At 39.6% G+C, this 22,441-nt stretch overlaps 1 protein-coding gene across 1 annotated transcript; it reads left to right on the top strand.

Moving 5' to 3' along the window:
* The first annotated feature begins 1,319 nt into the window (after nt 1–1,319).
* Nucleotides 1,320–22,427, top strand: LOC122762825 (aspartate--tRNA ligase, cytoplasmic). Its single transcript, XM_044018012.1, has 16 exons — nt 1,320–1,400; nt 2,112–2,169; nt 3,685–3,777; nt 4,897–4,999; nt 8,612–8,714; nt 9,201–9,281; nt 11,759–11,818; nt 14,431–14,542; nt 16,341–16,475; nt 17,822–17,969; nt 19,673–19,819; nt 20,038–20,080; nt 20,254–20,334; nt 21,061–21,172; nt 21,317–21,388; nt 21,891–22,427. The coding sequence occupies exons 2-16, from the start codon at nt 2,145–2,147 to the stop codon at nt 21,980–21,982; spliced, it is 1,407 nt and encodes a 468-aa protein (XP_043873947.1). The 5' UTR covers nt 1,320–1,400; nt 2,112–2,144; the 3' UTR covers nt 21,983–22,427.
* Nucleotides 22,428–22,441: the final 14 nt, after the last annotated feature.

Genomic DNA, 22,441 nt, shown 5'->3' on the forward strand with positions numbered 1-22,441 from the left:
CTGTGATGATTAGCTTCATTGCTGTGTTTCCTGTCCTGCCAGGTGTCTCACATCTCATTCTCCTATTGTTTGAAGCTTGGTCTTAATGAGATGTCATTCCTTGTTCTATGAGCTGTCTACCTGAAACCTACTAAGCACTAAAAACTGTCATATAACGTTACCCCATCAATTCAAGGTTTCCAAACAACAGAAACTGCAGAAAATCAACTCGTACAAAAACGAAATCAAGTTTTACTGGCATTATCTCATCACAAATGGAGTCAACAAATCTGTCCTTGCCAGACTGGATGTTTTACAGAGGTATAAGACATCACAATACGATTAGTGCAGCAAAGGCAGAACATGGTGAAGAACAGGACTTGCAAAATACATTACAAAAGGTTATTAACCAGATTTATATTAATGCAGCCCCAACGTTTTCCTCAGGCTTTCCCTCAAAACCAGACCTGCAGGACATAAAAGAGGAGATCTGTATTCTTCATTAAATGTGTCTTCCAACTTTAGTATCATTCATCAAAAACTGATTACACACCGCATGCATTTGTTTTTTTTAATGCACCAAGTGACATTTATAGGTAACGCATAAAGGTCTTCAGCTGGATAGACACAACACTCCAGCATGTTTAATTTAATAAGCAATTGTTGTCACTGTTTAATACACAGCTATCGCTGCCTATATTGGTGAGGTATAGTGAGCATTACAGAGGAGAGGACCTGAAAGCTGAGTTAAATGTTTATTGAGTCATTGCAAACCGTGTCATTTTTTGTTGTGTGGTTTTTCTGCTGAGCCATGTGGCTCGGTCGCTTCATGGCCAAAGGTGGTCCATATTCAGTTGATCATTAGATGCAATGTCATTCATCATGTTACTGGATTATCATATGAGAGATGGGTGATTCATGTTCACTCTACAGCCACCAGCTATTTCACCCTCCAATATCAATTTGCATAGAAAATCTAGCTGTAACTTTGCCAAGACGCTATCTCATCATAGTTTTGGTGTCATTTGCCAAGAAGTCAGTTCAGAGATAAAGTATATCTGCCCACTCATGCTGTTTTCTATTACAAAGCAATATCTCCTGCTGCCATTGCTCATTGAGTATGATGTGTAGAAGAGCTGTGCATTCCAGGGATCTAAGGCTTTGCTACAGAACTGAGCTATGATGAATTAATGTTATTCATGTCCCTCCGAGCTCAAGATGAAAACACAATTTACATGACTGTTGTTGCAAAATGTTTTACATCGATGCATTAGAAGTTGAGTGTTTTTTGAACACTTTCTTAATGTTTGGATTTAATGGACAGTTTTTATTGTTATTTCCTGGCTGTTGACTATGTCTTTTAAACCCCTGTCACGTCTTTGTGTTTTTAGGCTGCTGAACAACCAAGCACAGAGGAAGATGTAAGTTTCCTATATGAATCACAGCACCTTTTCTGTTATATAGCATCTGACCACTTGTAAGTACAGGTGTAAATACACCCAAGGACGAAGAGCACCTCCCAATGTGTGTTCAATGTGTGACCACATTTAATGCAACGAGTCCCTGATGAAGAAGAGGGGGAGGTGACATAAGGGGGGATTGATCGTAATCGGATAGCTATGGGATCTTGATGTGGATACCAGAGACGCATATTAATACCTGCTGTAAATGCTGGTATTAATATGCGTCTCTGGTGTCCACATCAAGATCCCATAGCTATCCCATTACTATAAATGCTTGTGGTGAAGTGCTGTCCAATCGCTATCTGATCCCAAACACACTCTAATGCCAGGTGTAAAGAGGGCCTAAGGGTCCAGACACATGAGCTAGAGTTAAGGAGATTCTGCAAAAGTTTTGTATCATATCAGCTTTTTATCTACACGGAAACAGTATTTTGGGAGCCCTATTTTTGGAAAACCAAGTGAAAAAAGCCTCTTCTCTACCCAACACATTTCCTTTAATATCTTGATAAGCCTTATTATCGTCTCTGTCTGTTTGTTATCTCAGATGTAGTAGAAGGACTGATGTATGTTAAGTGCTAGAATTGCTGTTCAGACCGCTGTTCAGATTTGTATGTAAAATTAACTTTTCTGGGGTTTTTTAAAGCTTTGTTTTGCTGTTGTTTTTTTCAGGACTTTGCAAAGGACCGATATGGTGTGTCAGCTATGTTCCAGTCCCAGCAGAAACTGGGTTAGTATGAAAGCTCCTGTTCCCTTGGCCAACAGCCTTTAAAACGTATTTTAAAAGTAGATGATTTTAGTTTAGTTTTTTCATTATTGTTTTTGCAATTTCCGTTTTGCTGTCTCGTCACACTGCACTCATGGGTCGTTCTTATGTTGTTTTCAATATATTCCTTTGTGAGCTATGTGGCTGCTCTCTTTTCTAAACATTTGTCTGTATAGTATCGGTGCAGTGATGGAAAACTATTAATTTTAGAAGAGTGTATTTATTTACACTCACATATTGTAGGCACTAAAGCAAAATTCACAGAAGTACATGCAGATGACACAGTGGATCATTTTGGTTGAAACAAATGCTTAGTTTTATTTCTAGGTTTAATAGTTAAGTTGTTTTATTTTTTATACTCATCTGCATTGTAATTGGTTTCTTGTCAATCATCCAGAAGTGGAAGTTTACCTCCACAAATCATCTCTTAAAAACTTAATTGTTTCATCACTCAGATCATCGTCGCCTAGTTAGACCCTTGCCTTAATCTAGACAATGCAAGTAATTATACGAGTCGACATTTTTCACCATAACATCCGCTCAGCAAGTGAGACAAGTGACAGTGAACTGATGAAATAGAGAATAGGCACATCCCTTATGTTTCATGTTTTGATACAAGACGACATCTTCATCCAAAGCACCTTAGATTACGTTAGACTGGCTGTCAAACGTTACTGATGTAACACTATTACCACTGATAAACATCATGAAAATGGTTTTGGAGCCTCTTGTCGCAGTGCCAGTGATAATTGCGGTAACTAATAGTGTGCGATAACTCCCTGATGAACAAACAGCAGGTGGACATGTCGACGTCGTCCGTCTGTCTGCATACTCTTTCCGCTCCAGTGGCAGCAAGATTGGGGCCACCCTCACCTGCATGCCAAAGCCAGCCATAGTGATGGGGTGGGGGTGTGTGGGTGGGTGGATGGATGGATGGAGGGTGAGGGCTTTTATGTGGGTTGAAGCAGAGTTCCCAGCCAAAAGGGCGGCTCTGTTTTCTCTGGTGTAGCCTTGGTGTCTGTCTCTTCTGCTCACTGATAATAAGAAGAAAGCATGCTTCTGAGTGACACAGGTGAAACTAGAGTCAATTTGTCATAAAGCCCACAGAGAATAGGTGAGTTGATAGCTTTCAGCAGCCCTCCTAGTGTGTCTTATTTATTAGGCATGTCTGTAATTTGAGGATTTTATTGTGTGTATGTGTACACACGCACATGCACGCTGATTCACACACCTTTCTGCCTTGGGGAGTGTGTGAGGAGGAGTAGAAGGTGGTGTGAGATTCTTTAACCAGACATGGGGTTGTGGAAAAATTGTTTTTGAAGTAATAACATTTTTATTGTGCGTGTGTGCCTGGCGTATTAAAATGGCGTGTGATAGCGATAGTGCGATATTATTGATGATAATGCGTTATTATGCGTGTGTGTGTGTGTGTGTGTGTGTGTGTGTGTGTGTGCACGTGTGCACGTGTGGCTGAGCCAGAGAGGACCTTGGTACGGATCCAAGACCTTACTCCTGAGAGAGCTGACCAACTGATCTGGCTCCGTGCCCGAGTCCACACCAGCAGAGCCAAAGGTGAGATCACTCCCTGTGTTTGTTCACCAGTTTTTGGTCTTTTGGCCTTTTGTGCTAAAAAAAAAAAAGTTTGGGTGACTTGTGTGCTAATCCAAAATCTTCTGCACTAACGGGTCTGAAACCTATTGAGCCCCCTTTCCACATCATGATCTCTCTTCAAGAGCAAATTATAACACCTTTGACTTAGTGTCGTTAGATTTACTATTTGACCTATTGGACTGACATCACTGTGTATTTAGGCTGAGTTATGTAGTAGTAAAAAAAAAAGCATGCCACAGAGAGAATTTTTTTTCTTTCTACATAACATTCCTTCCTTGTGGAAGCCTCCACAAGGAATCCCCCCCGCCCCCCGCCTTACATGTTAGACAGCCATTGACAATCTGAGGGCGTGATTAATACTATTTTCAGACAAGCATGTCACTGCCAGCTGAAAGCATTTGGCAGTAATGCTGCCTTTTTTTTAGTGCAATGACCCCACTGACTTTGCCAGGTTATTGCATCTCAGAATTAAACATTAAACCTTTTTACTGCCTTTCTGAATCTGTCACTATGGACAAATTAATTTATCTGTGACAATCCTCTCCCTATTTCCTTTCAAGATAATTTCCATAGTTAAAAGTCACTTTCCCACTGCTGTGTGCTCTCTGAAAGGATGTCTGTGTGAGCAGAACACCACCCTGATTTGGTTGTGGATGAGATGCATATGTTGGTGGGATTTTGGCATCACTGTTATCCCCAACCCTCCCCTTTCTCACAGGCAACAAACATCAAAGTACCTGGGTGGTCTGACTGTCTACTGCCCCAGAGTTTTTGTTGGCTAACTTGTTTATACTGTTCTTAGGTGTGTGTTTGTTAGGAAGGTAGCAATCACCCTTTCACCACACAGTCCTCTTCAAAGAGAAGACCATGTTTACAAATGTTTGACACGTTACCTGTAGATTAGAAGAAGAGTCCTTACAACTGACAAATACCCTCTTCGAGGAACACTCAGCCCCTTTGACCGCACAGACTGACATTACATCAGCGTGAGCACCAGAGAGTTTATTGTGACAGCCCTGTGAAGCTTGTTTGAAATGGACCTTAACACCCTGGCACTATATGTTGTTGTTTTGTTTTTAGGGAAGCAATGCTTCTTGGTCCTGCGTCAGCAGCAGTTCAACGTGCAGGCACTTGTTGCAGTGGGAGATCGTGCGAGCAAGCAGATGGTCAAGTTTGCTGCAAAGTGAGTACAGAGACTCCACTTCCTGTCAGAGTGCGCAGAAAACAATGGTGGGAAAATCCTGGGCCCTAATCGCCTGTTGATCCATTTTCACACATTCTGAGTGAGGTTGTTGGTGTGGAAATCAATCATTTTTCACTTGACAACAAAAGCTGGCTGTTAACCGGGCGGGATACAGCAGTGTTTTAATGGAGCGGTTCCTGTTGAGATGGCAGATACAGCAGCTTGGATCAGAGGAGAAAGAAATACTTAAGAGCCATTACTTGCATGCCATTATTGGTTGTCTATGAATGAGCATGACTATGAGAGGAAGTGTGCTTTATTAAAAGGGCTAAAGGCAGTGAGGCTGATCGTACCAGTTTAACATTTGGGCTTTGAATCTCATCATAAATAAGTACATAATGAAAGGAACACAGGTTCATAATCTGCCTCACCAATATGATAGTTATGATATGACAATGGATAATAAAGCACATGGCCAATGCAGAAACTATAGTGTTACTTATTGCTGTTTGATACAAGCCCTGTATTAGGTAGCAGCCGTTAAAGCCTTGCAGCATCACAAAAGAAAGACTGAAGACAATTTGTCTGTGCCTACCACTTCAGCCTCCCAGGGAAACCTTCAAGATTTGAAAAAGAAATCAGCATAATTAAAACAACACAATTGAAGAGCACTTAACTGACAAAAACCGCAGTGCCTGACATCAATGGAGACAAATCAGGCCCCATCATTATTCCAGTCAGTGACCTCTGGACCAGTGCAGAGACTACTGTGGGTTGACAAGAGGGCGACTTTTTCCTCTACTCCCGCAGCTCCTCACTCCCTCAGATCATTTAGGACTGAGCAGCAATATAGTAACTGCAGAACACTCGGTTATTATAATTGTTGTTTGCATTTAAAATATACAGCAGCATAAATATTTCTTAAATTCATATAATACTCTGAGTAAATGTGGTCATCCATTCAGCATAGACAATACAGTGCTAATGAAGTAAATAATGAATGAGAGTTTATGTACACGCCAGCCTGAGTCGTATGTAAACAAGTCGGCGCAACTAAATGTTTGATGAATATCCAAATGTGCATAAATTACCATTTTACTTACATTCATTATCCTCATGTTTCATAAATGAGACCCTAGTACCCTTTTGCCAAACTCATGAGGTTGATAGGAAACTTGAGTCAAACACAGGAAATGTTTTTTTTAAATGAGGGCAAGGCCACTGCTGCTTAGACTAGAGACATGACCTCTGGTCCCAGACCACACTGACCCCACTCTGTTAGAAATGTCACAGTATCCTGACCATTCCTAAGTTCCTCTCAGTGACTCAGTTGACTGGCTCCCAGCCGTCATTGAGATTCATATTTGTTTTTTGGTCCCTGTAGTACTTAGTAGCTCTACAAATCGCACTGAATGCATTGGAAAAAGGACAGGGGAATTCAGGGGGTTAAATGTTGAAGGAAGGTTAACCACACAAGAGGCTGTTTTTCTGGTGTGTGAGTTTTGGACATCAGTTGTGTTTCAATGTGTTTTGTAACTGTCAGATGATTTCTTTAATGTGCAGTAGTTCCTTAATCTGGTTTTGCAATATTGTGGTTGGACAGTTAAATTGTTGTGCCATACATCACCTGACATCAGTGTGAGTGAAAGTGATGACATGGTTTCTATGACTCCATGGTCTTGTATCAAGTCAAATATTGCATAGTCACACTGCAGTGTAACAACTTACCAAGAGATAATGTGAAGGTTGCTGTTTAGATTAAAATGTTATGGGTTTTTATAAATATTTATTCATTAAGGAACAGGTGGTCCGATCAGTTCCTGGGGCTTTCTGGCCCAGTCTAGTTTCACACGCTGATTGACATTTGAGATTGCTAAGTAAGACCCTGGATTACAATTGATTCTTCTAATAATCGTGTTGAGGACAATGATGATGTTGTATATTGTATTGTATATCCAGGACACCCTCCCTTCTCACTCTCACATTTTAATTAAGTGGTTCTCAGCATCTGCACTGGACTCAAGTACGTCAGGAGCACCGAGTGTTAAGTTGAAAAAGAACTGTGTCTGGTGAAGCCTTTGTGGAATATCTAGATTTCTACTGAAAATAACAACTGTGCAATTTGTAGGTTGAGTGAAATTCTGGATCACCTGATTCAGGCAGAGATGATGCATGTGACTCTGCCTGTGTGTGTCCATGAGATCCTTATTACTGTAGTCTGTGAGAGTAACAGTCCTACAATTGCATGACAATATTGTCCAGTCAGTCATTTATATTGGCTATGTTAAAATTGTGGGTCAGGTATCTCTGTAACATATTCTCTTATTAGCATATACTGAATATGTGTAGAGTGAGTTCAAGCTATATAAACTCTTGAGTATAATTACCAAAGTTATGTTATTATCTTCATAAACAGTCAACATCTTATCACATTTTTGATTGAATTCCAGGTGGCATTACTCACAACTTAAAAACAGGCATAAAATATGAAATTAGCCTCTTTCACTGACTCATCTCCATGTGATATTTTCAAGTCTCACTTCCCAATTAATTAGTCCGTTTCCCTTGAGGTGTGCTGCTGAATATGTTGTCACTGGCTCTGGGGCCTTCAATGGAGGTCATTAATGTGGGGATTTATTTATCTAACTGATCTCCTATTAGAGGGGAGGGATTGAGGTGGCAGCTGTTGGGGTAGTGGGGATGGCAGTTCCCCACCGTCCAGTCCCTCATTACTGCTTTCTAATGAAGAGGAACGAGGGATTTCAGTGGGATTCCCCATCTGGCTCACAGGCTTAGTGGAGATCAGTGTTTCAGCAATGAACCTGTGTGGGAAGATGGTGATGTTTTTTTATATCCATAGTAACAGAAGTTCCCCTAAAATACTACAGTTTACTTTCACTTGATAGGGGAACTTGTAACCATGCTCTCAAAGTCAACCTGTTGACGAGCTCACACTGTAATTTAAACTCCTACCCTTTTGTAACTTTTTTTACAACTTCTCCTCTCTGTAAAATTATTGTTTTAAAAAAAAATATAAAATAACTGACAGTTATTGAAGGGAAATTACATTGAAAGCAAAAGAAAACGTTATGAAAGTGAAATAACTTGCTTGCTGTTTATAGTGTAATGAATGTTGGGTCAACCAGAGTCAAAATAGAGGATTTATTTTGAATGGAGTAAAAGCCTGGTTCATTTCTCGTGCAGTACGGGTTATCCCATAACAATCAAAATTGACACTGTGATACGTGAAAACATGTTAATTTGAGTCTAATGACAGTTGACACATTAGTGTCTACTGTTATTAGAGAACGGTAGTAGGGGGCAGGGTTTTGTTCATCCACCACTACTCAAAATTGGCAACTATCAACAGCCTTTGCTCCTTTTAGAATGAGAAGCAATTCAAAATGACGGGGGGAAAAGTCACCACCAAACTCAAAGTCTCTCACCTCCCATTGTCATCACACCATGAAAAATGAAAATGCATGTCTACAAGCATCCATCAGACTCTAAAGGAATATTTTGGTCTCACATTGACGGCCTCCCACACATAAGTTTGTTTTCTAAGCGCTGTCTGTTTCTCTTACTTTGCACCCCTCCAACCGCCTCGTACAGCATCACCAAGGAGAGCATCATAGATGTGGAGGCGATGGTGAGGAAAGTGGAGCAGAAGATCGAGAGCTGCACCCAGCAGGACGTGGAGCTCCACATTGAGCGGGTGGGCATGATTTCACCGCAGTCATCATCAGTGCATGTGAACACAGAGCACATGTCCGAGACTCTTATTGTGCCCTGTCATGCTCCCTGGCATCTAACAAAAAACAAGTAATACTTGACAGTTTGCCAGAGAGCACACATCTGTTCACACATGAACTGCACAGGTGTCTTATCATTCAGACTCTCATCATTTCAACATATCACTCAATACACTGTGGTTCTTGGTTGGACAAAAACAATTGTACCTAGTTCTAGTAGTTACACTTTGTGTAGTAACTGTAAAACCCAGTCTCCAACTAAAGGAAGGAGGTGCTCATAAGGACATTAATGTGTATGGTGTATACAGTACTAGCACAGCTCAACAGATTATCTGCCTGTACATGACTGTTGGCCCCACAGAGATTGTGGTTTTAACACAGTTGCTCATACTGCAAGTTGATGAGAACATTTGAATTCTAATGTTTCCTGTTTCTTCTCTTTCCCCCAGATTTTTGTCGTTAGCCAGGCAGAGCCCCGTCTCCCTCTGCAGTTAGATGATGCTGTCAGGCCTGATGGAGAGGGAGAAGAGGTGAGGCTACAAGGGGGACATTTTTTACCCAAGATCTTTACTGGTGCACACACACCTGATGACAATTTGTTTTCCCTCTGTGTAACTATTCATGTGAGATTCTGTATTGACTGACACCCAAGGCTGATTCACCAAAATCATTTCTATCAAAGAAGCACAATAGGACCCCTACTATACTTATTAATAAGTATGTAGATGATTGAGGATACAAAATGTAACATTTACATTAAAAATTCTTATAACAATTTGGAGTACCACAAACCTCCATCTTGGCATATTCTTGAAGGTGAAACTTTTTGCTGTCAGGTGAAAGAATCGGTTTATATTTATAATCAGACAGCTCAGTGCCAGCCTGGTTAAAATGTCAGCCAGTACAGCAGCTGTAGCCTCCGCTCCGGTGTAATTAAATAAATTCTGACATCACCGTCTCGGGGTGAGAAAGAGGAAGTGACTGTCGGTGGGCGTCACATTTCATTGTCGTGTATGGACAGGTATTGTCTGACTTTGCGACTATGCAATGACAACAGCATAATAAAGCTCCAGTTCATCTTAATACGCAATATCAAAAGCAAGATTGATGCAAATTGCATACACCGTGTGCATATACTATAGTCGTACTAACTTCTGTACTTACCTCTTTAAGTCTCCACAGCATTAAGATATTTGGCAGTAAGGAAAACAAGGAGCTGCATTTTTTTGGCTGAGAAGTTTTATAAAAAGTGAACATAAAGTTTTCGTGTGCAGGGTCTAACCAGGAAGTATTTTTGCGTAAATTTGAACATTTTAGGAAAAAATTTGCCTACTTCTCACTTTATTTGTAATGCCAGTAAACATTTTCCTGGGGAGTTAATGGTCTCAATTGCAAGTTATAGGTCGTCTTCAAGAGAACATGTCATACATTTAGTAAATTATGGTCCAGTTTAGAGAAAAATAGACGATTAAGGGCAGCACATATGAGTGGATGCCGGCCAAATTACAAAACAGCAAGTGTTTATTATGCAAGAAAAGACTGCGTCCACTTTTTATATATGGTTTGTGGTTTTTGTCAGACAAAATGATTTGGGTCATTAAACCGAGTTAAATTAAACAAGATCATGAGCAGAATAGCTCATGGTGATTAGCATTACATTTATTGAATAATATCCTAATAATATCTATGACTCACCTCTGTTAACGTGGAATGTGATTTGATTACAGTGCTTACAAGTGTTTACAGAGCCCTTTGAATTCTAATCATGGATAGTTGTGACTCAATACTGAATCATTTCAGATTAAATTGAAATTATGCTTTATAGAAGCCATTATTTTCCCACCTAAACTTCAGGGTATAGGTGGTTCCTAAATTGCGACACTGCTATCTGGGGGTTTCAGTCACTGTCTTAACAGCAGGTCAGATCAGTATACCTTTTACTACATTTTTCTTTTCATTTCAGTTGTTTCAATCATTTAATGTTGTAATGAGTCACTGTGTTAGATTGAGTAGCTTCTCAAACAAGTCAAAAGAAAAAGAAAAAGATTCAGTGCGTGCTTGTGCTCTCCACACGGGTTAGTTTATCAGGTTACACCAAGTACACCACCAACATTGTGTGAACCCATTTGACGGTGGTTTGAATCCAATGGACACTTTATATTTATATATAAATATGTATGTATGTATGTCACTCACTTTAAGCTCAATATTTAAGCTCAATAATAATGTAGGTTGATATTGTATTTATTGAAATAATTGGGTTCTGGCCCATTCAGACATTTCTAGCAAGAGGTCTGAACCTTTTTGGGAGGGGTACTGACATGTTGCTGCAAAAATATGATCAGAACAACTTTACAAAATGTTGTGCTCTGTGTCTTATCGTGTTCGTTTGTGAAATGTGATCATAAATCCTGGTCATTTGACAATACATTTTATTTTTGTAGCAACTCAATCCCAGATGTTTTCTACTGGGATTCACCTCGTCAGTCACAGCACCTGTCTTCCCTAGAGACCTGGGTTTGAGCAGCCCTGTCTCATTGACTGTCTGTCTAACCTTTTGTCATTGTGCATGGGACAGTTTCGGGCAGGATGTGGCAGTGCAGGCTGTTCATTCTAATTCCAGTGGGTCCTATGAGGAAGGCTTACACCAATGAGCCTGGAAATGGTGGTTCCTCCTGTGATGAAACATTTACTTTGTCATTTGTGTGTGTTTTTTGCCTTTTCTCTACTATTGCCTTGTTGTCCCATTTTGCAGATGGTGTTTGTTGTGTATTGTAGCCTGTATAGAATTTGTACAAACGCACAGGAACACAGTGTTTTTGCAAGCCGATTGTCTATTCTTCAGCTGCAGTTCAAACCAGGAATTTAGGCTGAAAAATATGAGGTTAGAAAAGCCTCTAAAAAGCATTTACATTTCTCTGGCCACAACAGAGGCTGAACACTTACTCAATATTTCACAGTTGGAAGCTTTTGGTGATGTGTGATGTTAGTTTTTGTTTGCCCTCAGGAAGGCAGAGCCACAGTAAACCAGGACACCAGGCTGGACAACAGGGTGATTGATCTCAGGGTAAGTCTATTCCAGAGCTGAAGAAAAACAAGTGAAAAAAACCTCTGCGTGTGTGACACAGCCTGCAGAGTATTTGTCCTGATATATCTAATCTCACAAGTGGCATGGCCACATTGGGGCCATGTGATATTGTCTTATGAGATGAATAAAGCTGTTAGTTCAGATATATGAAGGCACACCTTTTTGAAGTTTTCCTTTATTCACCATTTCTTTCAAAATATTAAGGTTTATTTACTTATTTTTTACATTACACAAACAGACACAGTAACAAAGTGAAAGAGCCAGCAGACAACTGTGACACAGTAGGTGCAAGACACTCCTGTTGACCGTGTTATACAAATAAGCAAAGAAAGTAATACAGTAAGCGAGCAGCTTGTAACTCAAGTCCTCATTTTGCTGTGAAAACTGCGTTATGTTGGTCAAGAGCATAACAGTAATAGCAAGGCTTGCAGGCAAACAATATAAACACAGATGGTCTTTTGTTATTGCCATTACACTGTGCAGTTACACTTAACATCATAATGAGGAGTTCATGCCAGAAAGTTGTCTATTTCAGCTTTAGGGATATAGGTAAATAAAGCTGCACCTTTTATACAGTGCTATTTGTTTGTAGTCAAAACAATAAGATGACAAATGCAAAATCTTTTTTTATATCCCAGGCAAAGCAGGCAGCTTTATGAGAAACTGTTAGCATTTTCAAATGCAGGGCAAACCTCAACACTTCTAGAGTGGGTAGTGTGTGATTTAATGGGCTGATGCTATCAATCTTGTGCCGCGCGGGAGACGTGCAAAGCCTCTGCCAGCAACAGAAGACGGCAAGACACAAAGTGTCTGATTGTTTTGATCTGTGCCTCCCATGTGAATGATGCGACAGGCAGGAAGGCGCTAACGCCGTGGCACAGAGCTGCGTGGCTCACAAACCTTGCAGCAACACCTGTTTCTATAACACTGTGCACTCACGGCCTGTCATCAGTTTCACGCTTGGAGCCCAGTGCAACTATAAAGTGGTTCCCACACTGCTGAAGAGACTACAAATGGAGCTATAAAAATATCCAATAATAATTTAGTTTCTATGAAGCACATCCTTATTGACCATCTTTAAACATAGTGCTTCACCCTACAACACTGGACAGTTTAGTTTATTTAATTGAATCTGCATAAGAAGCTGGATCTACTCTTGGACAGTGTCTCTCTGGCGCAGTATAGAATTTGTAAGAAAAGTGTAAATGAGAACCAGCCAAGATCAGAGAGGTCTAGAAGATTCTCATCACAACACAGTCAAGGACAAGGTGACATTTACAGGTTACTTATTTTTGTGTGATTTATAGATCAGAATGTAAATAGATTCATTTTACGATCACCTAAAAAAATGTACAGCTTAAATAGGTAATTGATTTTGGTTTTTTTTTAAGAGTTGCATAATACTTTTCAATCCTTCAGCGGATTCACAGGTAGTTACATTTTTTTATTCTTGGAAAAAAAAAGGTGACACTTTCAGTTCATTATATATTTAAGTGCAGAGAAGCAGATGATGTGCCCTGTTACTGAAAAGAGTGTTGAGGTGAAGCTTGCCTGTGGTGGATCGTTACCACAGCTGGGTCTTATATTACTGTTGTTTGCCACTGTTTCCCCTGCCTCACACTTTTTTACCTACTTGGTGCAGACTTGTTGTAAACAGGAAGTGATTTCGAAATTTTTCAACGTTGTGCACATGCTGGTTTGGGTCCGTTTCCACAGATTTAATGTAGGCCACAGCCCAGTGCGTAAAAAGGGTCACACATTTTGATTTATTTGGTTTACTGCCTTTCAAAGAGCGCCGTCTTTTTTTTTTTTTTGCATTATTACGTCAAGCGTTTTTGCAGTTTTGTGTATTAAGGTCTTCAGAGTGTAAATTAGAATTCAGTATTGAGACAGAAAGTATCATGTTTCCTTCCTGCCAGCTGTTACAAGAAACCTGTATGGAGCTAGACAGGCATTAGATGGGGAAAGGGGGACAAATTAAACCACTTAGAGGTCTAGTGCGTAACATTTACAGGTTTTATCGACCAAAAATGAATATACTACCTGTAAATGTGTATGTAAAGTGTGTAAATACTTGAATGGACAAACAATCCGGAGTGTTTTGAAGGGAAAACTTGCTACACAATGAAAAAAAAAACGAGAAGAAAGGTGAGTGGAGGAGTTTGTTCCATTCTGCTGTCTCATCATGAGAGGTGTGATTATTACTCTCAATAGAGCTGAAAGCTAGTAAAGCTCACGTTTAGAAACCGTGTGGTCATTTGAAATGAGTCGGAGGAATTTAGGGAGGGTCCCTTAGGTTTTCCCATGTTGCCTCAGTTTTGCAGCTTTGGTTGAATCCCCTGTTTATTTTGAGTGATTCTTCTCCCTGCCCAATTTTTACATTTATATTCTGAACTAATGTTTATCATGGTTTAAAGTTTCCAAGGAATAATGATGGGTTTGAATGTATGACATGCCCACTCTAGCAAATCATTATTTCATTCTTCACAGTCAGAAGAGTTGCAGATATTGTGTTGGAAAAAAAATAAAAGTCAGCGAAATCATGCTAATTGTGGTGATGCTTCTGTGTCTCTTTATGAATTCTCCTGTAGACAACCACCAGCCAGGCCATCTTTCGGCTGCAGTCAGGAGTGTGCCAGCTCTTCAGAGACACTCTCACCAAAAAGGGCTTTGTGGAGATCCAGACCCCTAAAATTATATCAGGTAACAAACTCAGTCCTGTCACACTGACCCTGGCTTGTGGGAAAATTGAGATTAACACTGAATCTTTTTTTCAAATGTACGCCCACAGATGTCCTGTGACTCACTGTGTGACAGTTGTAATGTTAACTTCCTGTTTGGGTTGTCCCGGGGTTCATTTGTAGCAGTTTATGAAGCAAAACACAAGTGCATTCCGTCACATCTGCATTTGAGTCAAACAACAAGACGGTAGTTAGAATTTTCTGTCTGAAATGTAATGCATCCCAACGTGAGCTTTGACATTTCCACACAATGCCCTTCTCATTTGAATGTTGGAGCTGAAGTTTACTTCTAAAAGGCTTTGTCCCACATTGCTGAAAGAAAACAAGCCTGGGGTGAAAAAAGTTTCTCATTTCACCAACATGCAGAGCACACATTTATTGGAGTTTTTCCCTGTGTACCGTCTCTCTTCATGAAGTTTGTTCTCACCATGAGGGCCTCATTTATAAAACAGTGTGTAGTATCCATACTTACAGTATAAATGCATGCAAAAGCCTAAAATGGAGAAATGGAAAATTATAAACCAGTGCACATGTACACCTGCAGGCAGTTTCCCCTTTCTTTCTTTTTTAAATCATAATTTTTAAATCATGACCTGGAAATGTGTTCATGTAGATCAGCCTCGTTTCTCGCCACCTGTACACCTGTTGTAGCTGTGAACTCTCAATACAACACATCATGAATGTTGATGCGTAGAAAAATTAGCCTGATAATCAACCATTGATTAAACTGAGAAAACCATGGAAATGTATTTTCCTGACAAAGAGAGTAAGGTTTCTGGTAGCGTGAGGACTCGGGACGCAGTCTCGTTCACAGTGATTTTACACACACACACACACACACACCATTTTTGTGAAAATCATAAACACTTATAATGGTGTCTCACATATTTCATTTCTACAATCTGGCTTCTGTTCACAGGCTCACCATGTGTTTACCAATTTCCTTTCTCCAAACTGTTCATACTCAGGTGCACACATTTTCCCATCTAATTTGTTTTTTTTATTGAACCCAACTTTAGCATGGGAAGCAGTGTATTGAAAAGCCACTTTGGTATTCTACAAGCACCCATCAAGCTTTTCTGTTTTTTCAGGTGAAACTAATTTCCGATTTACAAAACGAGAGGTAAACCTCAGGATACGTCTAATAATAGTTTAAATCACAATAGAATCACAATCCTATCATACAATCACATTTATATTACTATCTTAGCTTTTATCTTGTCTCTCAGGTGAAACTGTTGCGAAACCTCCTTTTCTTCAAGAGCCAATGAGCTTTGCTAAGTCTGGCACTTAGAAATTCAAAACTGCCGCCCTTTTTTTGTGGTACCAACTGTAAACCATCATAGTAAGTTTCTTGCAAAAACCACATCCTGTCTACCAACACCCATCACGTGCGCACACTGAACAGTTTGTACTCCCACCCTAATCCTATTTTTGACAGTGTGAGAATATCAGTTCATGTCCTGTGACGTCTGTGGAAAAGGGAATCACAAAATGTTTTTCTGCAAGTCTGCCTAATGTTATATGATCTTTTTGTGTGTGTGTGTGTGTTTTGAAACATGCCAGGTAACTTCTTTTGTGACAGTGAAAAACAATGTGCCACAGAAATATCTTTATTTTCAAGATAATGTTTTTTCAAGACGTTTAGTGGACAGGTGATATCCATCTTCATTTGTAGGGTTATTGGGATGAGGGTATTTGCTCCAGCACCTAAATGTCATTAAATGTTATGTCTAAATGTTGCTTTTGTTCACTTCCAGCTGCCAGTGAAGGTGGAGCGAATGTCTTCACTGTGTCTTACTTTAAAACCAGTGCCTACCTGGCCCAGTCTCCCCAGCTCTACAAGCAGATGTGCATCTGTGCTGACTTTGACAAGGTCTTCTGTGTGGGGCCAGGTAAGAATTCCTCCCATCTGTCCCCCTCACCCACTTTCATTCACATATGGTAAACAGCAAAGTGAGTTACAGGAGTGCTGTAAAAACGCAGACCCCCATTAACTGAGATGCCCATTGTTAAAATGGCTCCTAATGCATTTAAATGATTAAACATTTAACAGACACCTCTTTGGTGTTTTAATACTAACAATGGTCAGAGCTGCTGTGTGGTTTAGCGTGTAAGTGACACAGTGGGACTTATAAAAGACTTTATGACGCTGTACAGGGTTTAAGAGTATCCCCAGCCATTGTGGTGAGCAAAAATTGCCACCATTACATTGAATAAACACACCACAGAGTGTAAATACAAGGGTTCCATTTCGTATTATTAAGGAGATATAAAAATCTCACCCGAGATAAAATAAAATGTTTACGAGCGGACTGCACATTTAGTATTTCACTGACTGAACAGAGGTCTTTTTTGCTGCTGTACACAATGAAATCAAAGGGCTTAGGGTCATCACCACTTCTAAGGCAATAATGTACTCACTGCTGTTGCCTTAGTTACAGTCGCACAGATTTACCCACTAAGAATTGGGATCCAGTTTGCTTTAAATCTCTGTGGCCAGCAGTACCTCTGCGTTTTAAGCATATCATACAAACAGATAAACGGTAAACACAAGGCTGGTCTTTGCCACTGAAGAGCAGATGTCTTGTTATTTTTGGCACTATTCTATTTTCATTGGTTCTTTCAGTAAATGTGTGCTGGAGTCAGGTGCGTAAAACCGTGTTGTTTGTTCATAAAATATAAATATCCACGTTTACAAAGCATCCATACATGCGGATCTGTTTTATAACTCTGTCGTATAGCAATAACGAGCACATGTGCACACAGGCAGCCCGTGGCCAAGTGGAAAGGGAACTTGGCTTGTAACTGGAAGGTCGCCGGTTCAAGTGGCAGCCCACTGCTCCTAATTCTAGGATGGGTCAAATGCAGAGAAATAATTTCCCTAAGGGGATTAATAAAGTATATATTCTATTCTATTCATGTGCCCCATTTCCACTCTGTTCAGCCATATGTAGATGTTGATACATTAACCAGCTGTATGTATGTTGTTTACCACTTGTTTACCACAACAGTCTGTAGAACTGAAAGGATCAGAAATCAATAATGTCAATACTGAGGTTCTTATAGGACTTACACTATTTACAAAGGAAAGTTTTTTTTTTACCATCAATACCGTATTAAGCTAATGTGATTATAATCCACACCCTCACTAATGGTGTTTATTTGTGATTAAAAATATGATTCTGATGTCTTCCCTTGACATCCTGTAGCCACTGATATTAAATCTGCTACATTTCAGTTTTCAGGGCGGAGGACTCTAACACTCACCGTCACTTGACCGAGTTTGTGGGTCTGGATATTGAAATGGCCTTCAACTACCATTACCATGAAGTCATTGACTCCATCACGGAGACTATGGTACAGATCTTCAAGGGCCTGAGAGACAAGTAAGATTTACCATGACTCAAAACTAACACTCTTTTGTTTTAACTTTACAGATTCAAGTAATGTGTGAGTTTAAGTGATGATTGCACAAAAAACTGGCTGAATTTTGACAGGATCTGTACGTGAAGTGGACATTTCATGACTGGCCAAAAGTCTCAGTAAAGCCATGTCAACTGTTTAAAACCACATTAAACGTTATCACGCAGTGCTGTCTGCTTAATCAGTAGTTGTAACTGAGTTCATAGAACTGCACACAGGAAAATGTAATCATGTAGTTCTACTGCCTCCTAGTGGTGAGAATATCAGTATATTACATGTAATTAGCTTGAAAGCAGATGCAGAAGATGAGACACAAAACCTTTTTTATATATATACAGGTGCTGCATTTTCTGGGGGTTTTCTAAATGCTTATAAGTTGCAGTAGGTTTTTATTTTTTTTAGTTGGGCTATTCGGTTTTATTTCCTCATTATCATGGCTGCACTGCTAAAGAATAACCCTGTGTGTGTGTGCGTGCGTGCATAATCTATGTGTGTATATACATACAAATATATATATATAGTATATGACTTGAACTTCTGCTCTCAAACTGAAATGTGGGAAAGTTGAACTCCTGTTTCTTTCCCTCATTTATTTCTTACTTTGCTCACATCCCGTGAATTCTGTAATATGCACTGTTTTACTTGTATCATTGGACCAGGTCATTATTTAAATGAAAGTAAGGCATTTGACTAATGGCCTGATGTGAGCATTAAAAAGAAAAGGCTCTATAAAGAAAGAGAGACAGTGTATATACAATACATACATTCAACTCAGTTTCTTTACTACCTCAGGGACAAAAAACATTTGATTTGTCTCTAATTGGTTTATGGTATGTTACACCAGAAACACACGTGTTTAAAATAACCGGCACCCACCTTGCTTGTGACATTTCCACCACTGAACTTACACGAGTTGATTTGGACACACCCTAAACCTCTTGCACCATGTGTTTGGATCATTAAAATAGAGCCAAAAGTCACAGTGAAACACCGATTCAGATGTGAGTCAAAAAAAGTCACACGGCAAACAAATTTGCTGCAGATGGCAGGCCACCGTTATACTGTAAACATGAGTCACCATCGTGGTTCCTCTTTGTCAGGTCAGTTTGATAGTTTGACTTTTGTTTTCACGACTTCCAAACACGTTCCTCTTTTACATATTAAAAGACTCGAGTGATCATCCAGCCACAGATGACTTGACCTCTTTCAAGCTCTGTTAATCATCTCGTGATGTTTTTAAAACGATTACTGATTGTTAGATGTCTTTTCAAAACTGGATAAATGTTGTCTTTCCATCACCCTAATAGTTTTTCTAATTATCTCTGCAAAAATGTTGTGTTTTTGTTTATTTATTTGTAAACAGGATTACATAAAAACTACTGAAACAGCACTGAACTCAGGATTATACGATTAATTCATTAAATTGTGATGTGGATCACAAGAGGCAGAGCCAGTATTTTTTCACACGTAACTGAATGTGACAATTCCTGTCAGTTTCTCAGTTTAGATCTGTAAGTTCATACATTTTGATGCAGATAACTTGGATTTGTTTTTGTGTATTGTCTCCACTAGCTCTGTTTCCCCCACAGTTTTACCCCAGAAAGACACCAAAGAGCATGCTTTTCGACTTGTCTTAGTTGATGTGGTGTGGTTTGTGTTTCATCAGCTTCCAAACTGAGATCCAGACTGTGAACAAGCAGTTTCCCAGTGAGCCTTTCAAATTCTTGGAGCCCACTCTGAGGCTGGAGTACACCGAGGCTTTGGCCATGCTGCACGAGGCCGGGGTGGAGATGGGTGACGAGGAAGATCTCAGGTCAGAATACATCACGCACACCCCTTTGGTTCACCCTCAACTCGTCTTGTTTGATAAATTTAATTTGAAACTGCAGATGATATCAATAATCCATATGTTTTTTTGTCTTCTACACTGTAGTGGGATTAAATGAAATAACATCCAGTTGCAGTCAGGTTACAGGTGAACACTGCTACAAAAGTAGATAATAAAGAAAATGTTTTTCTATTTTTTTGTAGTACACCCAATGAAAAGCTGCTTGGTCGTCTAGTCAAGGAAAAGGTATGTTTAGACGTTATTTTAACTTAAAGAATAAGCTTAACGGTTAGAAGGAGACAGAGATTATACAGCATGTAACTATAAGGCATGCATTTATTAAGTAGTTCATTGCTATAGACTGAAAATATAACATTGCCGTTGACTGTTTGTGTTTATTATTCCCATTTTCCTCTCAGTATGATACCGACTTCTATGTGTTGGATAAATATCCACTGGCTGTGAGACCCTTCTACACCATGCCCGATCCAAACAACCCGGTAAGTCTCTCTCACACACACATAAACATACAGCACTGTGCACAAGTCTGAGCACCAGCTTTGTTGTTTGTGTCTGTCAAATATGTCTTTAATAAACATCATAGGCTTCATAGACCTATTTTACAGAACATTTGTCAACATGAAACAGTTGGACAAACACCAGTTTTACCAGTAACGTTAATTAGGGATCCACTTCATCTTTAAGAGAGGCGGGGCTGTGCTTTTTGTTCAAGTGTAAGAGTAGATCATACCAAATCCTTTGCAGTTTAACCTTTAAAAGCTGTTCATGGTGAGAAATGGTGTCATGCACATTTTTATTAGTTTCATTAATTTTGCTTTTGACCAGGGATTAAACTTGCATTATGGCCAAAGAGAAACCAGCCAAAGACTCACTTCAGCCTTCTCTATTGCCTCGATATATACTAATATACAGCTTTGCAATACAAGTAAAACTTTGCACACTGTGCTCATAAAAAAGATGTGAGTACCCATACAGATTTTTTTAACGTAGGGAGAAAATGGTGCAGGAGGAACCATCATAACACAATTTTTCCCCCTCTGTTTTAGTTGTGTTTCTTGTAAACTTGAAAAGATGATGATCTTTATTTTAATCATCCCAGCTTCATTTTAATGTCTTTATTGATATATGTGCATCAGAGTATTTCCTTTTCCTTCAAAGTATAGATGTTTGGATTGATTTTTTTTTTTTGTCTCTGTTTTGAACAGAAATACTCCAACTCTTATGACATGTTCATGAGAGGTGAGGAGATTCTGTCTGGAGCTCAGAGAGTCCACGATGCTCAGTTTCTTACAGAGCGAGCCATGCATCACCAGATTGGTAAGAGTACTGATGGCTGTGTTAGGGGAATTTTTAAGTGTGATCTTTGTCTCCCTCTTTTGGTGATACAGTGACATTACAACACCAGGAAATTTTCTTTTTTGCCCCTAACATCCAATCCTCTTTCTGTTTATGATCATTTAGATCTGGAGAAGATCAAGGCCTACATTGACTCCTTCCGCTATGGAGCTGCCCCACATGGTGGTGGAGGCATTGGTAAGTAACATAAGTCCGTCCAAAATGATTTAATAAGTTTATGCAAAACATTTTATCATGGAACTTGTTTTGTCATTTCTTCTATAAAATAAATTAAAAAAAACCTTTTATTCTGATTTAACTTAAAAGTTTATTTATTGATATATATTTTTCTTAAGATTTGTTTTGCGTCACTCTTTAACGTGACACACAACGACGACTTGACATCAAATTTGAGACAGAAGTGCTGCACAGTGAAGCTGTCTCCTCTGTCACACTTAGCAAGTCCTACACTGTGACACTTGACAGGGTGATTATTTGGAGAGTGAGATAATGTGCCTCCATTTGCCCTGCATCTGTGTTTGAATACCACGAATGTGGGTACGGTTACTTCATACTAAATGCTGATAAGTCAAATCTGATTTGATCACTTGCAGTGGAGTGCAGATAGTCTGAACATAGTTTTGGAGGTTAATGACTGAAATAAAAATGAGTTTAGTGACTGAAGTGTCTTTGTTCCCAGGCCTGGAGAGAGTCTGCATGCTGTACCTCGGCCTCCACAACGTGCGCCAGACCTCCATGTTCCCACGTGACCCTAAGCGCCTGACACCTTGAACCTTTCCGACATGTGGGCCAACCTGATCGTCGAGGACTAACACACAGATGCTGGTGAAGGGGAAACAATACTTATCCGGAGAGGGCGTAGGGTATAGTGTCACCATGTGACTCAGAACATCTCACTATGATTAACCATTTAGATGAAAGAATAAAGCAGCTGCAACAATTGGGTTTAACTTCATTATTGTTGTCTTGGAGAAAGAGGAGCTAATATGTAATGGTAAGGTAGGTGCTGGAAACACAACTGTAATCCATCCGTTAATCGATGACTCAGTGTTTGTCTTTTCTAAGGAGATGTTAACAAAACTACCACTAATGCAGATCTGAGTACCACCTACTACCAGCACCTGCGATTGTGGTCTCCGGTAGTATCTCAGTAACTATGGGTGTTTTGTAAGCAATAATCTAAAGTTATTTCATTAAAAACAAAACAAAAAATAAACAAGTTCATTTTTG

This window comes from Solea senegalensis, linkage group LG2 (assembly GCF_019176455.1).
Source record: "Solea senegalensis isolate Sse05_10M linkage group LG2, IFAPA_SoseM_1, whole genome shotgun sequence".
Taxonomy (NCBI): domain Eukaryota; kingdom Metazoa; phylum Chordata; class Actinopteri; order Pleuronectiformes; family Soleidae; genus Solea; species Solea senegalensis.

Bases quoted from the DNA above. Each gene is read 5' to 3' on its own strand.
- LOC122762825 (XM_044018012.1), top strand. From the start codon at position 2,145: ATGTTCCAGTCCCAGCAGAAACTGG. The intron at 20,081-20,253 runs GTATGTTTAGAC...TTTTCCTCTCAG, and splicing joins GTCGTCTAGTCAAGGAAAAG to TATGATACCGACTTCTATGT. The intron at 21,389-21,890 runs GTAAGTAACATA...CTTTGTTCCCAG, and splicing joins ACATGGTGGTGGAGGCATTG to GCCTGGAGAGAGTCTGCATG.